The sequence below is a fragment of the Chelon labrosus genome (assembly GCF_963514085.1).
Source record: "Chelon labrosus genome assembly, chromosome: 14".
NCBI lineage: Eukaryota > Metazoa > Chordata > Actinopteri > Mugiliformes > Mugilidae > Chelon > Chelon labrosus.
The window spans coordinates 10,831,169-10,844,158 of NC_140347.1; the positions used below are offsets into that span (position 1 = coordinate 10,831,169).

At 44.5% G+C, this 12,990-nt stretch overlaps 1 protein-coding gene across 9 annotated transcripts in view; it reads right to left on the minus strand.

Moving 5' to 3' along the window:
- Window positions 1-387: 387 nt before the first annotated feature.
- Window positions 388-12,990, minus strand: part of tab2 (TGF-beta activated kinase 1 (MAP3K7) binding protein 2) — a 52,626-nt gene continuing 40,023 nt past the window's right edge. For 5 of the 9 annotated variants that reach the window (XM_084560649.1, XM_084560648.1, XM_084560645.1 and 2 more), the window contains exons 3-8: window positions 11,278-12,964; window positions 7,992-8,152; window positions 6,315-6,405; window positions 5,734-5,814; window positions 5,288-5,383; window positions 388-1,844 (exon numbers count right to left, since the gene is read on the minus strand). In XM_084560649.1, the coding sequence (XP_084416775.1) occupies window positions 1,705-1,844; window positions 5,288-5,383; window positions 5,734-5,814; window positions 6,315-6,405; window positions 7,992-8,152; window positions 11,278-12,964 (2,256 nt within the window). In that variant the 3' untranslated portion in view covers window positions 388-1,704. The remainder of the gene's footprint in view (window positions 1,845-5,287; window positions 5,384-5,733; window positions 5,815-6,314; window positions 6,406-7,991; window positions 8,153-11,277; window positions 12,965-12,990) is intronic. The other 4 variants (XM_084560650.1, XM_084560652.1, XM_084560651.1 and 1 more) reach the window with 4 other exon arrangements.

Below are 12,990 nucleotides of genomic sequence, written 5' to 3' on the forward strand. Positions count from 1 at the left end.
AGGTTTTTTTTTTTTTTCTCCGACCTTGTCCGCTTCCAAGATGCGACGATCCAGATACCCTGACCGGTGCTTCTACGGCGGCGGGGAGCAGAAAACGTACGCACTTTGACCTTTTGGTACCTCGCGGGGAACACGATTCAGGAGGCGACGTGGGAAAACGTGGAACCCAATAATCAGCTGTTCCAGGAGCTTTTTGACATCGACGCTGATTGTACTGGAAAATGAGTGTCTCTTTGCACTGAGGTGTAGTTGTCCCCCCCAAAACATCAAACCTATATTCCAGTTGTCAGATAAGATGGCGGTTTGTAATTTTTGCATTTTTTATTTATTTTTTTTTAAAACTCCCCGATCCTACCCTCCCTCCCTCCCCGACCCGCCCCCCCAACAGTCTCGAACATATTTGGCGTCCTGGAAAACGAAAGAAACACAAAAAAAAAAATAATAAAAATAATAAAAACTCCTCCATCGCATTCCACTTTGCTGCATCTGCAGATCGTACACAGGGGATACAGCAATAACACAAGCGATGAACAGACTAGGCAGATGTAGCTTCATGATGACTGCAAAAGGGCTTTTAATTGCTCTGCTCCTCTCCTTCTGCAAGGCTTCAACTCTCGCAGAACTCGAGTAAAAAGCTTAATAAAAAAAAAAAAAAAAAAAAGGGGGGGAGCATGGTTGGTGCTTATTTGGTTTGAAAAACAAAAAAAAAGGGAAACAAAACAAGTTAATAAAGTCTATGAAGCTATACTTACAGGAAATAAAAGTAATTCATAGTGTGAGGAAGAAGATTTTTAAGGCACATTCTAAAATTATGTACAGTAAAAAGCTTGAGGGGAGTTTCTGCCTCCGTGTACTGTACACAAAGCATGCAACGATTCGTTTTTTTTTTTTCTCATTAACTCATGATTGAAGAGACAAGAAGAGAGGGATGCTGCAGGGGGAGGAGGAGGAGGAGGAGGAGGAGGAGGAGGAGAAGAGGCGTGTTTTGAGTGGCAGCGACACTGGCTATTCCCCCCGCCCCCCTTTTATCGGCATCCTTTAGAAACAGCAAACAAACTTTTCCACAAGTAGTCTGTTGGTTTTCCCTTCAGATGGCGTGCAGTGGCTGAGCACACAGTTCCCAATCCTCGGTCGTGCCACCGCAGAAAAAGAAAAAACTAAACTCAGCAAAGGCGCATCGGCACCTGTGTTGTGTTGTGTGTGTGTAAGTGTATGTAAGTGTGTGTGTAAGTGTGAGTGTGTGTGCCGTCACACTGCAGGGCCACGCTCGTAATACTGTAAGTGGGAGCAGCAAGGTATCCCCACCCACCGCCCGGGGATAGGGTGTCGCCCGTCCCGTCGGTCGAGCGGAATAAGGGGGGGGGGGGGAGGTGACCCCACGCAATCCGAGTCTCTAAGGTGAGGTATCGTCTGATGCTGCTGGCCTTTAGGAAGAAGCACAAGCTGTAAACACTATCCAGTCAAGCCTTCAGTGGACAGCATTCTACAAACCTTGGAGAAAGGAGGAAAAAAAAGGAAGAAAACAGGCCGCGTCGATGCACAATGACGGTCCGAGTTTTCATACATCTGTGAGGAAGGACGAAAAAAAACAAAACAAAAAAAAAAAACGAAGAAGAAGAAGCAGAATGGGCCCCTTGTGTTTTCTAGTCTGGTAGAAGACAGGAGGGCAGAGGAAAGAGGGCGGCGCATCACAGCCTCGTTGGCTCAGAAGTTCCGCGGGAAATCGCACTGTTCACAGCGGTTGAGGGCAGGGTGGTTGAGGAAGGTACAGGCCGTGCAGCTCCACTGCTTCTCCTCGTCGTCACCTGGGTCGTCGACGGGCTTCACAGCCTTACTGCCCGAGTCTTAGAGGTGGAGAACGGAGAGGTCAGTGCAGGGTATTACACGAGGACAGCAAGGTTATTTACTTTTATGCTGCTGTGGCTAAAGGGGAATTATTGTTTTTTTACAACCTGGACCTTATTTCTGGCATAAAATACGGTCGTTTACTCACCCATATAACTTTGGTGTAATTTGTAGTCATTTGGACGATATTTAGATCTGCGTATATCCGTATAGTGGGAGTGAATGGGGCACCGAAACGCAGCCTCTAAATAACGCATTATCTGCCGCGAAACTCGTTCATTTCACCAATATTTTGTTATCGTACGCTAGTGCCGCGCGCACCCGTGACGGTCGGCTTGTTTACCTGTAATTTGCTACTGCTAGTTTTTTGCAACGTGACTAAATATTTTGCCGATTCTGAGGCTGTGGACGAGGCATAGCAGGAGCACATTACGGGTAAACAAGCCGAACCGTCGCGGGTGCTCGCGGCGCTCAGAAATTACATCATCCAGGTCAACGGGGAATAGCACCAGCGTACAATAACAAAATATTGGTGAAATTAATGAGTTTCGCAGCAGATAATGCGTTATTTAGAGGCTGCGTTTCGGTGCCCCATTCACTTCCACTATATGGATATACGCAGATCTAAATATCTCCCGACTGACTCCAAATGACACCAAAGTTATATGGGTGAGTAAATGACCATATTTTATGCCAGAAATAAGGCCCAGGTTGTAAAAAACAGTAGTTTCCCTTTTAAGTGAATACTTTTGCATCAGCGTATTTACATGCCCTGCACTCATCCGATTGTTGCCTGCTTGGCAGTAATCAAACGGCAACACGTCTGCTCAGAAATGTGTTTAAAAGTGCAGACATGCAGGAATGCAAAATGTGTCATCATAACAGGTTTCAGCAAAGTTCATTACATTTCTTTTAAAGGGCCTTTTTTACCGCAGCACTGAACGCAACTTAACATCCTGCAATTATTTAGTGCATCGCTTAGACCCTGGTATTTCTGGTATTTTATTTTTGTTATGGTTATATCATGAATGTGGGCATAAAATGGGAGACTTGGCAGCTTCTCCATCCAATTCTGGTCCAGGTTGATCTTTTTTAGTTTTATCTGTGCAAAGAATGCTATTTAGGAACTTCTCTGGCCTGTAATATTTCTGTCAATCTCTCAGATTGATTTGTTCTTGCAGCCTAAGGATGGCCTGTTTAGTTTGAATTGAGAGCTCCTTTGATATTTATATTATTGGTGCACAGTTGCAAATGCAAATGTCACACATGAAATCAACTTTTGTCTGGTTACTAAATGAAGGAATACTCCATATGAGTCTTTGTTGCTCGGGGGAAAAAATTAAGTGGGTCGCAGGCCAGAAAAAAAAGTGTCACCAATTCACACTTCTTAACAGCAGGTGGCAGTAAGTGGCAGGAGGTGACACCTGCCATTTCACACCATAGCAGAAGATCTGCAAGTTTGTTTACATATGCTAATTTATCACGGTGAAACGCAGGTACGATGCAGATTTTATGAGATATGGATTTTCCAATATTGAGGACAAAACCCTCAGTGTGTTTAGTGCAGCGAGGCGTTGGCAGCATGAAGGGCATGAAGCCGTCAAAACTGAAGCGGCACTTGGTAACAAAACACCATTCTCTCAAAGATAAACCTGTTGTTGTATATTCAATGAGGGAGTACTCAGCTAAAGCTACGTATTTTGAGTATTTTTGAAACTACTTCTCAGTAGTTGGACTTTTTTATTTCGTGTTTGGGCATGAAAGCTCCGAGTCTGTTTAAAAAAGGCTTCAGTGTTACTGAAGTGAAGAGTTTTGGTTTTAATTAAAATGCAGCTAATTGAGCGTAAAAGCATTGCCACTTGCTGGTAGTTTTGGTTTATCATTACTTTTGTTTTTTGTGTGTTTTCATACTATTTTACTCTACTATCTCAGGTTCAAACTGCACAATCATTTCATTCGATAAAATTGACTAGTTGAAAATTTTCTTTGATTCGGGTCACGGCTCGTCATTAAGGGGTGACGGTGGGTCCCGAAGCCAGACCAGTTGAGAACCACTGACCCAGAATGTCCAAATGGGTGGAAACACAGCACTCATGGACACATTGGGTCTATATACTGCAGACAATGTCTAGTTTAAAGGGGAACTACTGTTTTTTACAACCTGGACCTTATTTCTAGCATAAAATACGATTGTTTACTCACCCATATAACTTTGGTGTCATTTGCGCTTGTTCAGGAGATAATTAGATCTGCGTATATCCATATAGTGGGAGTGACTGGGGCACCGAGACGCAGCCTCTAAATAACACATTATCTGCCACAAAACTTGTTCATTTTGTTCATATTTTCTACAGAAACCGGATGATGATGATAACAGGTAACTCCAGACTCAACTAGCGTACAATAACAAAATATTGGTGAAATGAACGAGTTTCGCGGCAGATAATGTGTTATTTAGAGGCTGCATTTCGGTGCCCCAGTCACTCCCACTATATGGATATATGCAGATCTAATTATCTTCTGAATGAGTGCAAATGACACCAAAGTTATATGGGTGAGTAAACGACCGTATTTTATGCTAGAAATAAGGTCCAGGTTGTAAAAAACAGTAGTTCCCCTTTTAAGAGTCATAAGCAAAAAAAAAAAACGAAAAAAAGAAACCCGTTTGATTCTTCTGGATGAAATCTCTTCTATTTTTTATCCATTCAGTGTTGTGTAAGAACTTTAGAGCCTAAATAACAACAGATTTTAAAGGAATAAATACAGCATTAAAAACAAGGGCATGAGATTTGAATGCGCATCGCGTAAGGCTCAAGCAGAAGCTGTGCAAAAATCTGTTGAACATGCAAAACACGAGGTACATGACTGAAGGACATGGGTGGGTGGGGGGGAGAGGAGAGGGACAGAGGTGACAAGTGACAGGGCAGGGGAAGGACAAAGACGTCAGAGCAGTCACAAAAAAAAAAAAAGTGTCACATCAACACCTGTGAAATGTTTTCACAGTCTGCCCACTTGTTAAATGTGTTGGTTCACTGTGTATTGAGGTGCTACACGCTTCAAGTAGCATAAAATCAAATGTTTCACCACCTTTCTACTGTATTTGTGCGAGGTGAAAGTATTAATGATATAATGTGAACTCTAAATGAGTCATTGCGGCTTCAACGACACATTTTCATACAACGCAGATGAATCAAACAGTGACAGATGGTAAAGTTAGCAATGGCAGGTTTTTAAGCTTGTGTCAGTAAATGCAGTCTGCAAACATGGCAAGACAAAATGCAAAACAAAGTGAATGCTGACCACATGCCTGACTTGGCCTTAGGGCATTAGGAGCTGACATGGATATAGTGAACTGAATACAAGACGTCCAATAAAACGAGAGGATTGCATCCTACGAAACGAGAAATGTCAGACATGACCATGCAACCTTTTCTAAACTTACCAACAGATAAAGTACCTTTGGGTTTGGGTGGGACAGGACCAAGGAATCCAATGTTGTCATAAAAATTATGGATTACACTGGGATTAAAGTGTGGTCCTGTACACAGATGGAAACAGAATGAAACTATAGGTTTACATTTAACAGACTGAATACATATATGAACGCATACCGGTGCAAAGGTATGACCAGAAATGTGCAGTAATCATTTATGTTGAAGCCTTTTACATCAAAGTGGCAGTATTTTTGAATGTACCTAAATATAAAACAATAAAAACTACATAAATAATGTGCCACGTACCATTTATAGCACAAACGTCAGAAGTCAGAATGATAACACTAACCGAAAATTTGCTAATGAGCAGTAGGATGGACTTTTGAAAACACCAACGACTTATGCACGTAATAGAAGATGCTATCAAGATACATTTTTCCCTCTGTAGACATACTTTGGTTCGTAAAATGTTGAAAGGTGGACCTCCTCTGATCTTGGATCAGGTCTTGCGAAAGCCTTTCCCCCAGCTGTTGGCCTGTTTAACACAGCTTACAGTTTTCTCATGGAAAATTATACAATGTGACCGATGCAGCCAATCACTTATTACCTCTTGTTTTAAGGCCATCACCAGATCTGTAACTGTGTAAGTGAGTGAGAGGCACTATTCACTGGTGTGAGCAGCAGTTTCTTTCCTGCCTTCACCTGTGTAAACCAGTTGGCTGGTGGCTCGATCTCTGTCAGCAGTGGACTGCTGCCAGGGGGCCCATAAATCCCTTGTTACCAACCAGCAACAGGATGCAATTCAGGAAGAACTGGTAGTTAACAGCACAATGGCTACACCTTGACTGCGTGTGCCGAGAGGATATGAGGTGGCCTGACCGACCTGCTGCAGCTGCAGGGCCTTGATCATATCTGACCTCGCTCATTTAACGACATACTGTCAACTTCATAATTGCAAATCACATGCGCATAAACTGGATGCCAGTTTAGATCACTGAATATTAACCGAGGAAGACAGGAATGCAGAAACCCTACCTCTTGTTTGAAGATCGATTTCTTTGCTGAGGCAGTCAATGTCGATCTGCAGTGACCTGTTTTTGCACCGCAACTGCTTCATTTCCTCAATCTGAAAGAGGATAAGAGAGAGGAGGATCAGACATTTAGCCTTCTGACACACAAGACTGTAAAAGGAGGACAAGACAGGACATCCTGCAAGCCAAGTGAAACGAGCAGATCTGTGTCAGAAGGAGAGCCTTTCCGCTCTCGAGAGCTGGCGCAACTCAGTAAACAACACTGAAGCAAGGAGCTACTGAGCTCAGCAACACCAGCCAATTAACCTTCCACAGCCTCCTTCCCCTTCTGTTGACTCAAACTGTAATAGCTGGCAAAAAACAGCTGACTCAACAAAAAGAGGCTAAGAACGGCACTTTATCTGAACCCGCAGGGGTTTCAACAAAGTCCCTGCTGTAAATGTAACGCACAAATTAAGTTGTGTGGAAAATAAATACGGAAAGGAATATGTCCATTTTGTGTTTTCCTTTTAAACGGCGCTCTTTCTCTGAAAGCGGCCGCAAAATTTGTTGCTGTAAAGCGACTCAGACGGCCTGAAAATATGGAACAATATCAGCCAGATCAAAAACAGACCCTGTAATCAACATAGTTTCATGGTGTAGGAGCACTGATGTGCTGTGAGCAGGAACCAAGCCTGGCGATCTGACCCTGATAATTTAGTTTTGCCTGTTCAGCGTTTTATCTGTCAATAAAAACAAGAAATGCATTTGCTGGCAGTCGTAGGAAATGATGACTCTTAATAACACACGTTTCCAGCTGGACTGCTAACACAATGGCATTGAGAATAGGTTTAAAGGGGAACTACTGTTTTTTTTACAACCTGGACTTTATTTCTGGCATAAAATACGGTTGTTTACTCACCCATATAACTTTTGTGTAATTTGTATTCCTTTGGAAGATAATTAGATCAGCGTATATCCATGTAGTGGGAGTGACTGGGGCACCCGAAACGCAGCCACTAAATAACGCATTATCTGCCACGAAACTTTGTTATCATCAAGCTGTTATCATCATCCGGTCTGTAGGTCAATCTACAGACCGGATGATGATAACAGCTAACTCTGGACTCAACGGGGGAACAGCACTAGCGTATCATAACAAAATACTGGCGAAATGAACAAGTTTCGCGGCAGATAATGCGTTATTTAGAGGCTGTGTTTCGGGTGCCCCAGTCACTCCTACTACATGGATATACGCAGATCTAATTATCTCCCGAAGGACAACAAATTACACAAAAGTTATATGGGTGAGTAAACAACTGTATTTTATGTCAGAAATAAGGTCCGGGTTGTAAAAAACAGTAGTTCCCCTTTAAGACCGATTGGTCCGTCAGTAACAGATGTTGGTTAAGAGTCTCTTTTCCTTTTCAAACATCCCCAATAAATTTTTGGACCAAATTTGGACGTAATCACACAATAAGTATTGTGATTAATCCCACCACAGTATGAGGCATACAAGATGTATCCTAGTGGGAAAGACACCTACCACATAATTGAAGTGTCTCTGGTTTGATGATCTTTGAAACCGGACACACTCCCTTATCTCTTATTACATTTCCGCGGTTTTAAACTGAAGCAAAATGCCAAAAAAAAAAAACAAACACAGTGGACACTTTCACACGCAAAAAGGAATTAATCTTACAGAAGGAATCTGAGAGGCTGAGTTGGATCTCTCCAGTCGTCTCCTGGTCAGGTCATTCTCCATCTCGTTGACCTCCTCTTTTAGTTTCTCCAGCTTCTTCTTCTTCATTTCCAACTCGTGCCACAGTCTCTCCATTCGGGCCTTCTGATGCACCAGCAACGCTGGAAGAAGAGAGGGGAAAAGCAAACGGCCTTGTCAGCAAAAAGAGTTGGTAAGCACCACTGAAAAATGTAAACATGATTTAATTTTAAATTCTAACTCAAGGGACAGACTGAGAAGTAATAATAGCCGCTGTTGGTTGTTGCTTCTATTATTATCCTATTTAGACAGTGAAGATCAAAACACCAGAATAAAACAAACTGTGCTGACGTCAATCTTATCTTATCTTTCTTTGCACACAATGATGAATTGAGGTTTGAGTATAACTGCCCGTGTGTAATGAGAGACAGGGAACTACATTAGACTCTTTACTGTTGCCATAACCAAGCGCATAATCTACTCAAGTCACATACTGCATTTCCCCCCGCAATTCATTATGACGTGTACTCATTAAATAAATCTGCTGACAGGCTGTTACACCACCTACGCAGACTTTCTTTCAATGATGAACAGCTCTCTCTCCTGCTGTACACAAACACATGCCGCTGCACGCCGACAACTGACATGATGTCCTACTGGTAGCTGTCTGCCTCGTGAGGGAAAGACCCAGATCAGCTCAATCTCCTGTTCACGGGCTAAACCGCTACCTGCTCCTTAATACATGTGAGAGCATGTAACGTAAAGGTACTGTAAAGGGGCTATTTTGCATTCACATTCATCTTTTTTTGCACTTTCACTGTGACTTGTATTGCTGTTTTACACCGACTTAATTTCAGCAAGAGTAAGCTGTTTGACTTTTGAGGTTTCACTCGGCCGTCAACACAGACCCTTCTCGTAAGTGTGCAACTCGTCCGAAAACTCACCTCAAAAAAGAGAAGAAGAAGAAAAAAAAAAAGGTTGTTCTCTGAAAAATCTCTCTTCAGCAGTACACAAAATTATGTTTCAGAGACAAATATATCATGCAGGAGATGCAGGATAACACTTAATGGCAACGCCTTGGTTTAATTGTTGTTTTTGAGATTCAGGAATTCGGGGGGTGGCGGTTAGTCTCATTATTATCCCTGGTTTACTGGTATGCATCTGATTAATTTGAAGCCGTTTCACAAACTTGCATCTTGTCTGACTGTGTTACTAACCCGCACAATAACAAACACTTAAAAACAAACAGATTAAACAAAAAGATAGTGTCCCTCAGGAATGACTGCAGAAAAAAAATGAATAATGTTTACTGGCAAACACTATTTAACCAAAGACTTAAAGGGGAATTACTGTTGTTTTACAACCTGAACCTTACTTCTGGCATAAAATGCGGTCGTTTACTCACCCATATAATTTTGGTGTAATTTCTAGTCGTTGGGGAGATATTGAGCTTTGCGTATATCCATATAATGGGAGTGAATGGGGCACCGAAACGCAGCCTCTAAATAACGCATTATCTGCTGTGAAACTCGTTAATTTCACCAATATTTTGTTATGATACTCTAGTGCTATTCCCCGTTGAGTCAGGAGTTACCTGTTATCATCATCCGGGGTCTGTACAGTGACCTACTAACTTCTGACATGGATGATATCATCTCTGAGTGCCGCGCACACCCCGCACAGCTTGTGTACCTGTAATTTGCTACTGCTAGTTTTTTGCAACGTGGCTGAATATTTTTCCGATTCTGAGGTTGTGGACGATGACTTTGTTTATGATGGACGTCCTTATCGTTTTGAGCCAGAGTATACGGATGAGGAGCTCGTTGAAAAGAGGATGCGGAGGCAGAGAGAGGAACAGCTGGCCAAAGAACAACAAACCGCTGCACGTCAGTGAATAGATAACAGGTAACTCCAGACTCAACGGGGAATAGCACTAGCATATCATAACAAAATATTGGTGAAATGAACGAGTTTCACGGCAGATAATGCGTTATTTAGAGGCTGCGTTTCAGTGCCCCATTCACTCCCACTATATGGATATATGCAGATCTAAATATCTTACGAATGACTCCAAATGACACCAAAGGTATATGGGTGAGTAAACAACCATATTTTATGCCAGAAATAAGGTCCAGGTTGGAAAAAAACAGTAGTTCCCCTTTAACTGACTTAAGGATGTGACTACGTTTGAAACTGGTCTTCACTCATTAGTCAGAACCCGTGTGGTCAATGTTATGTAGGATATTTTTCTACTGCCAGACAATAAAAGATACAGTCCTGGTGACGGTTAACATTAATGTGTCATGTAAAGCCTGTTTGTGGTGACAGGTGTGTCTGTACCAGGTATAGCTTCAAATGTGACTCAGCCAAGCACAACATTTTAAAGTGGGGGGGGGGGGGGGGAACTGGGCTGAAGGGAGTCAGCAGCATCTCTGCTTGAAGTCCCTCTTGGTCGTAGTCACCACACTGTCAGAGTCACAGCCAGTGACTCACGCGTAATACGAGTCGAAAGCCCAAAAAAGGAAACAAGCAGTCAGCTCTGACATGTTTGACTCACGGGGCAGAATCTGCGAAAGTCTCTGGGACGGATGGGGCAAACACCAAACACAGCATTTAGCGTGGAGGACTCACGCTGGAGTCATCACGCCGGCACACTCACTGAGCAAGTCACCTTTGCTTTTAACTAGGTCGCGGATGCGAACATGTAGAGCAGCGTTTCCACCAGAACAATAGTGACAGCAAGTATACACAGTTTGGCTTAAGAAACACATTAGAGTGGATGTTATGGAAAGTGGCTTTTAAAATGACACAGTATACTTCATAGTAAAAATGATTTCTTGGCAGAATGCAGTGGGGGATACTGTATACTACTATTTATTATTAAAACTTTTTGCCTCATCGCTGTGCATGAAAAAAGTTGAACAGGAAGTGCTCTCTTTACCCACTTAACCTTTGCTAAACAACCATAAATGACGAAACAAACAGTTGTAATAAGACTTTAGAGGGCTATGCGGCAAAAGGAATAACAGTGTCAACAACGTCTGCAAATATTTGCTTACTTGGTCTCAAGCTATAGGCATTAACTCTTAATCTAAAGTGTATGCAAACTTAAAGGTATAAGTGTTCAAATCAACATTGCGCAAAAAGTGCCGTAATTACTTTATAGTATACAACTGGCAATAAACATAAATACTTGCCGGTGCATTCACTTTCACTGAGGAACACGGACCAGATTACGCTCACAGTGCTGACACTCGGCGTTGCTCACCTTGTGTGTACGCTGCATCGTCAGAGCCCATGCTGAGCCTCCGAGTGTCACTTGGCCTTTCCCTGTGTGGCGACAGTGGGTCTGAGAGATGCTGGGGGTCCGGCTCCACAAAGTGGTGGTCTGACGGTAGGCTGAGGAGGTTGTTGGGCTCAAAAGTCGGGGACACGACTCCAGGGGACACAGCTGGGGGCTTATTGGGAGACACAGTGATTTTAAAAGTGTATTTGGTGTTGGGCTGAGTCACCACCACACGAGGGGAAGAAGCCGTGCCTCCCCCGCCGACGGGGGCGCGGGATTTGGGTGGATGGTGGTGAATGTATGCTGGGCCCATGCTCACTTGGCTCCCCAAGGCCCTGGGCCCTGAGGTCCCCTGCAAGGGAGGATTTGCTGAGATGTAGACTGTGGGAGGGTTCCTTCCCCCACCGTCGTCACTGGACGCATTGGCAGAAATATAAAACTTGGGTTGGGAGCGGGAGCCGGCTGAGGCCACGATGGCCTCCTCAGAAGGAGTGGTAGCAGCAGTAGGCGGGCTGGCAGAGATGTAAACAGTGGGTTGGCTGCGACTCAGGCCAGGACCTCCGATGGACAGAGGGGTGGTGGGAACAGTAGCCACCCCGGCTGAAGAGGAGGAAGATGAAGGACAGGAAGAGGAGGTGGAGGACGGACGGTGTCCACCGCTCGCCCGCAGCACTGCTGTCGTGGAATTGCTCCTTTGAGGAGATTCAAGTTTGATCTCTATTTGATTTTTCCGTGGACCAGTGGAGATGTTCTGGATGTTGTACTGGCTGATGGTGGACAGGGAGCCGGGCATGACGGAGGAGGAGGAAGAGGAAGAAGAGCACGAAGGGGCACCAGAGGAAGAGGCCTGGCTTCCGCTGGGGAGAATGGACGGCGCCTGGGGATTTGTGGGGGAACTGATTGGCATGTAGACGTGAGAGGTCTGATGGCCCTGGGTCTGGTGCTGTGAGGTATGTGAGGAGGAGGAAGAGTGCTGCGGGCCGGACCAGGAGCTGGACAAAGAGGAGGGGTGTGAGATCTGGTAGATTTGCTGCTGGGGCTGGGACGTGGGGCTGTACTGGGCCCTGCCTCCCTGCTGCTGGTTTTGCCGGGTCGTACCAGACTGGCTAACATAAGGTCGGATGTAGATGGAGTTACCCTGTGGACTGCTGAGGCCCGACTGTGGCCCGCCATGTATGTGCAAAGAAGTAGGGGTGTTGCGGCCTGTCTGGATATGAGGAGCTAATGTCACGGTAATGGGGTTGAAGCGCTGAGTCTGCTGAGCACCCATAGTCGCTCCTTTGACACCTAGAGGGTAGAGTCCAAGGTGCTGCGGTGGCTGCGGTTTCCGTGTGGGTTCCATCACACCAAACACGTTAAGAGTAGAGGGCACCTGTACTGGGGCTGATTGGGGCTCCTGCTGAAAGAAGTCACTGTTGGTGCCTGTCTGGAGGGGCCCGTCACTCAGGCTGTGGGCCAGAGTCCGGCTGCCGTTCATTCTCAGGCCGTCCCGAACTGGGGGCACGTGCACATTCTGAGACTGCAAGCCTAGGTTCAGCTGGGTCATGTGATTACGGAACCTGTTGAAGCTGGGGTCGTCAGAAAAGCCGAGGTTCCCTTCTTCGCTGTACAGGTAGCCCGGACTGACCTGGGACAGGTATTCACAGCAGGCGTCTAAATTGTTGTTGTTCTGCGGGAGAAAGAAAGAGAGAGGAA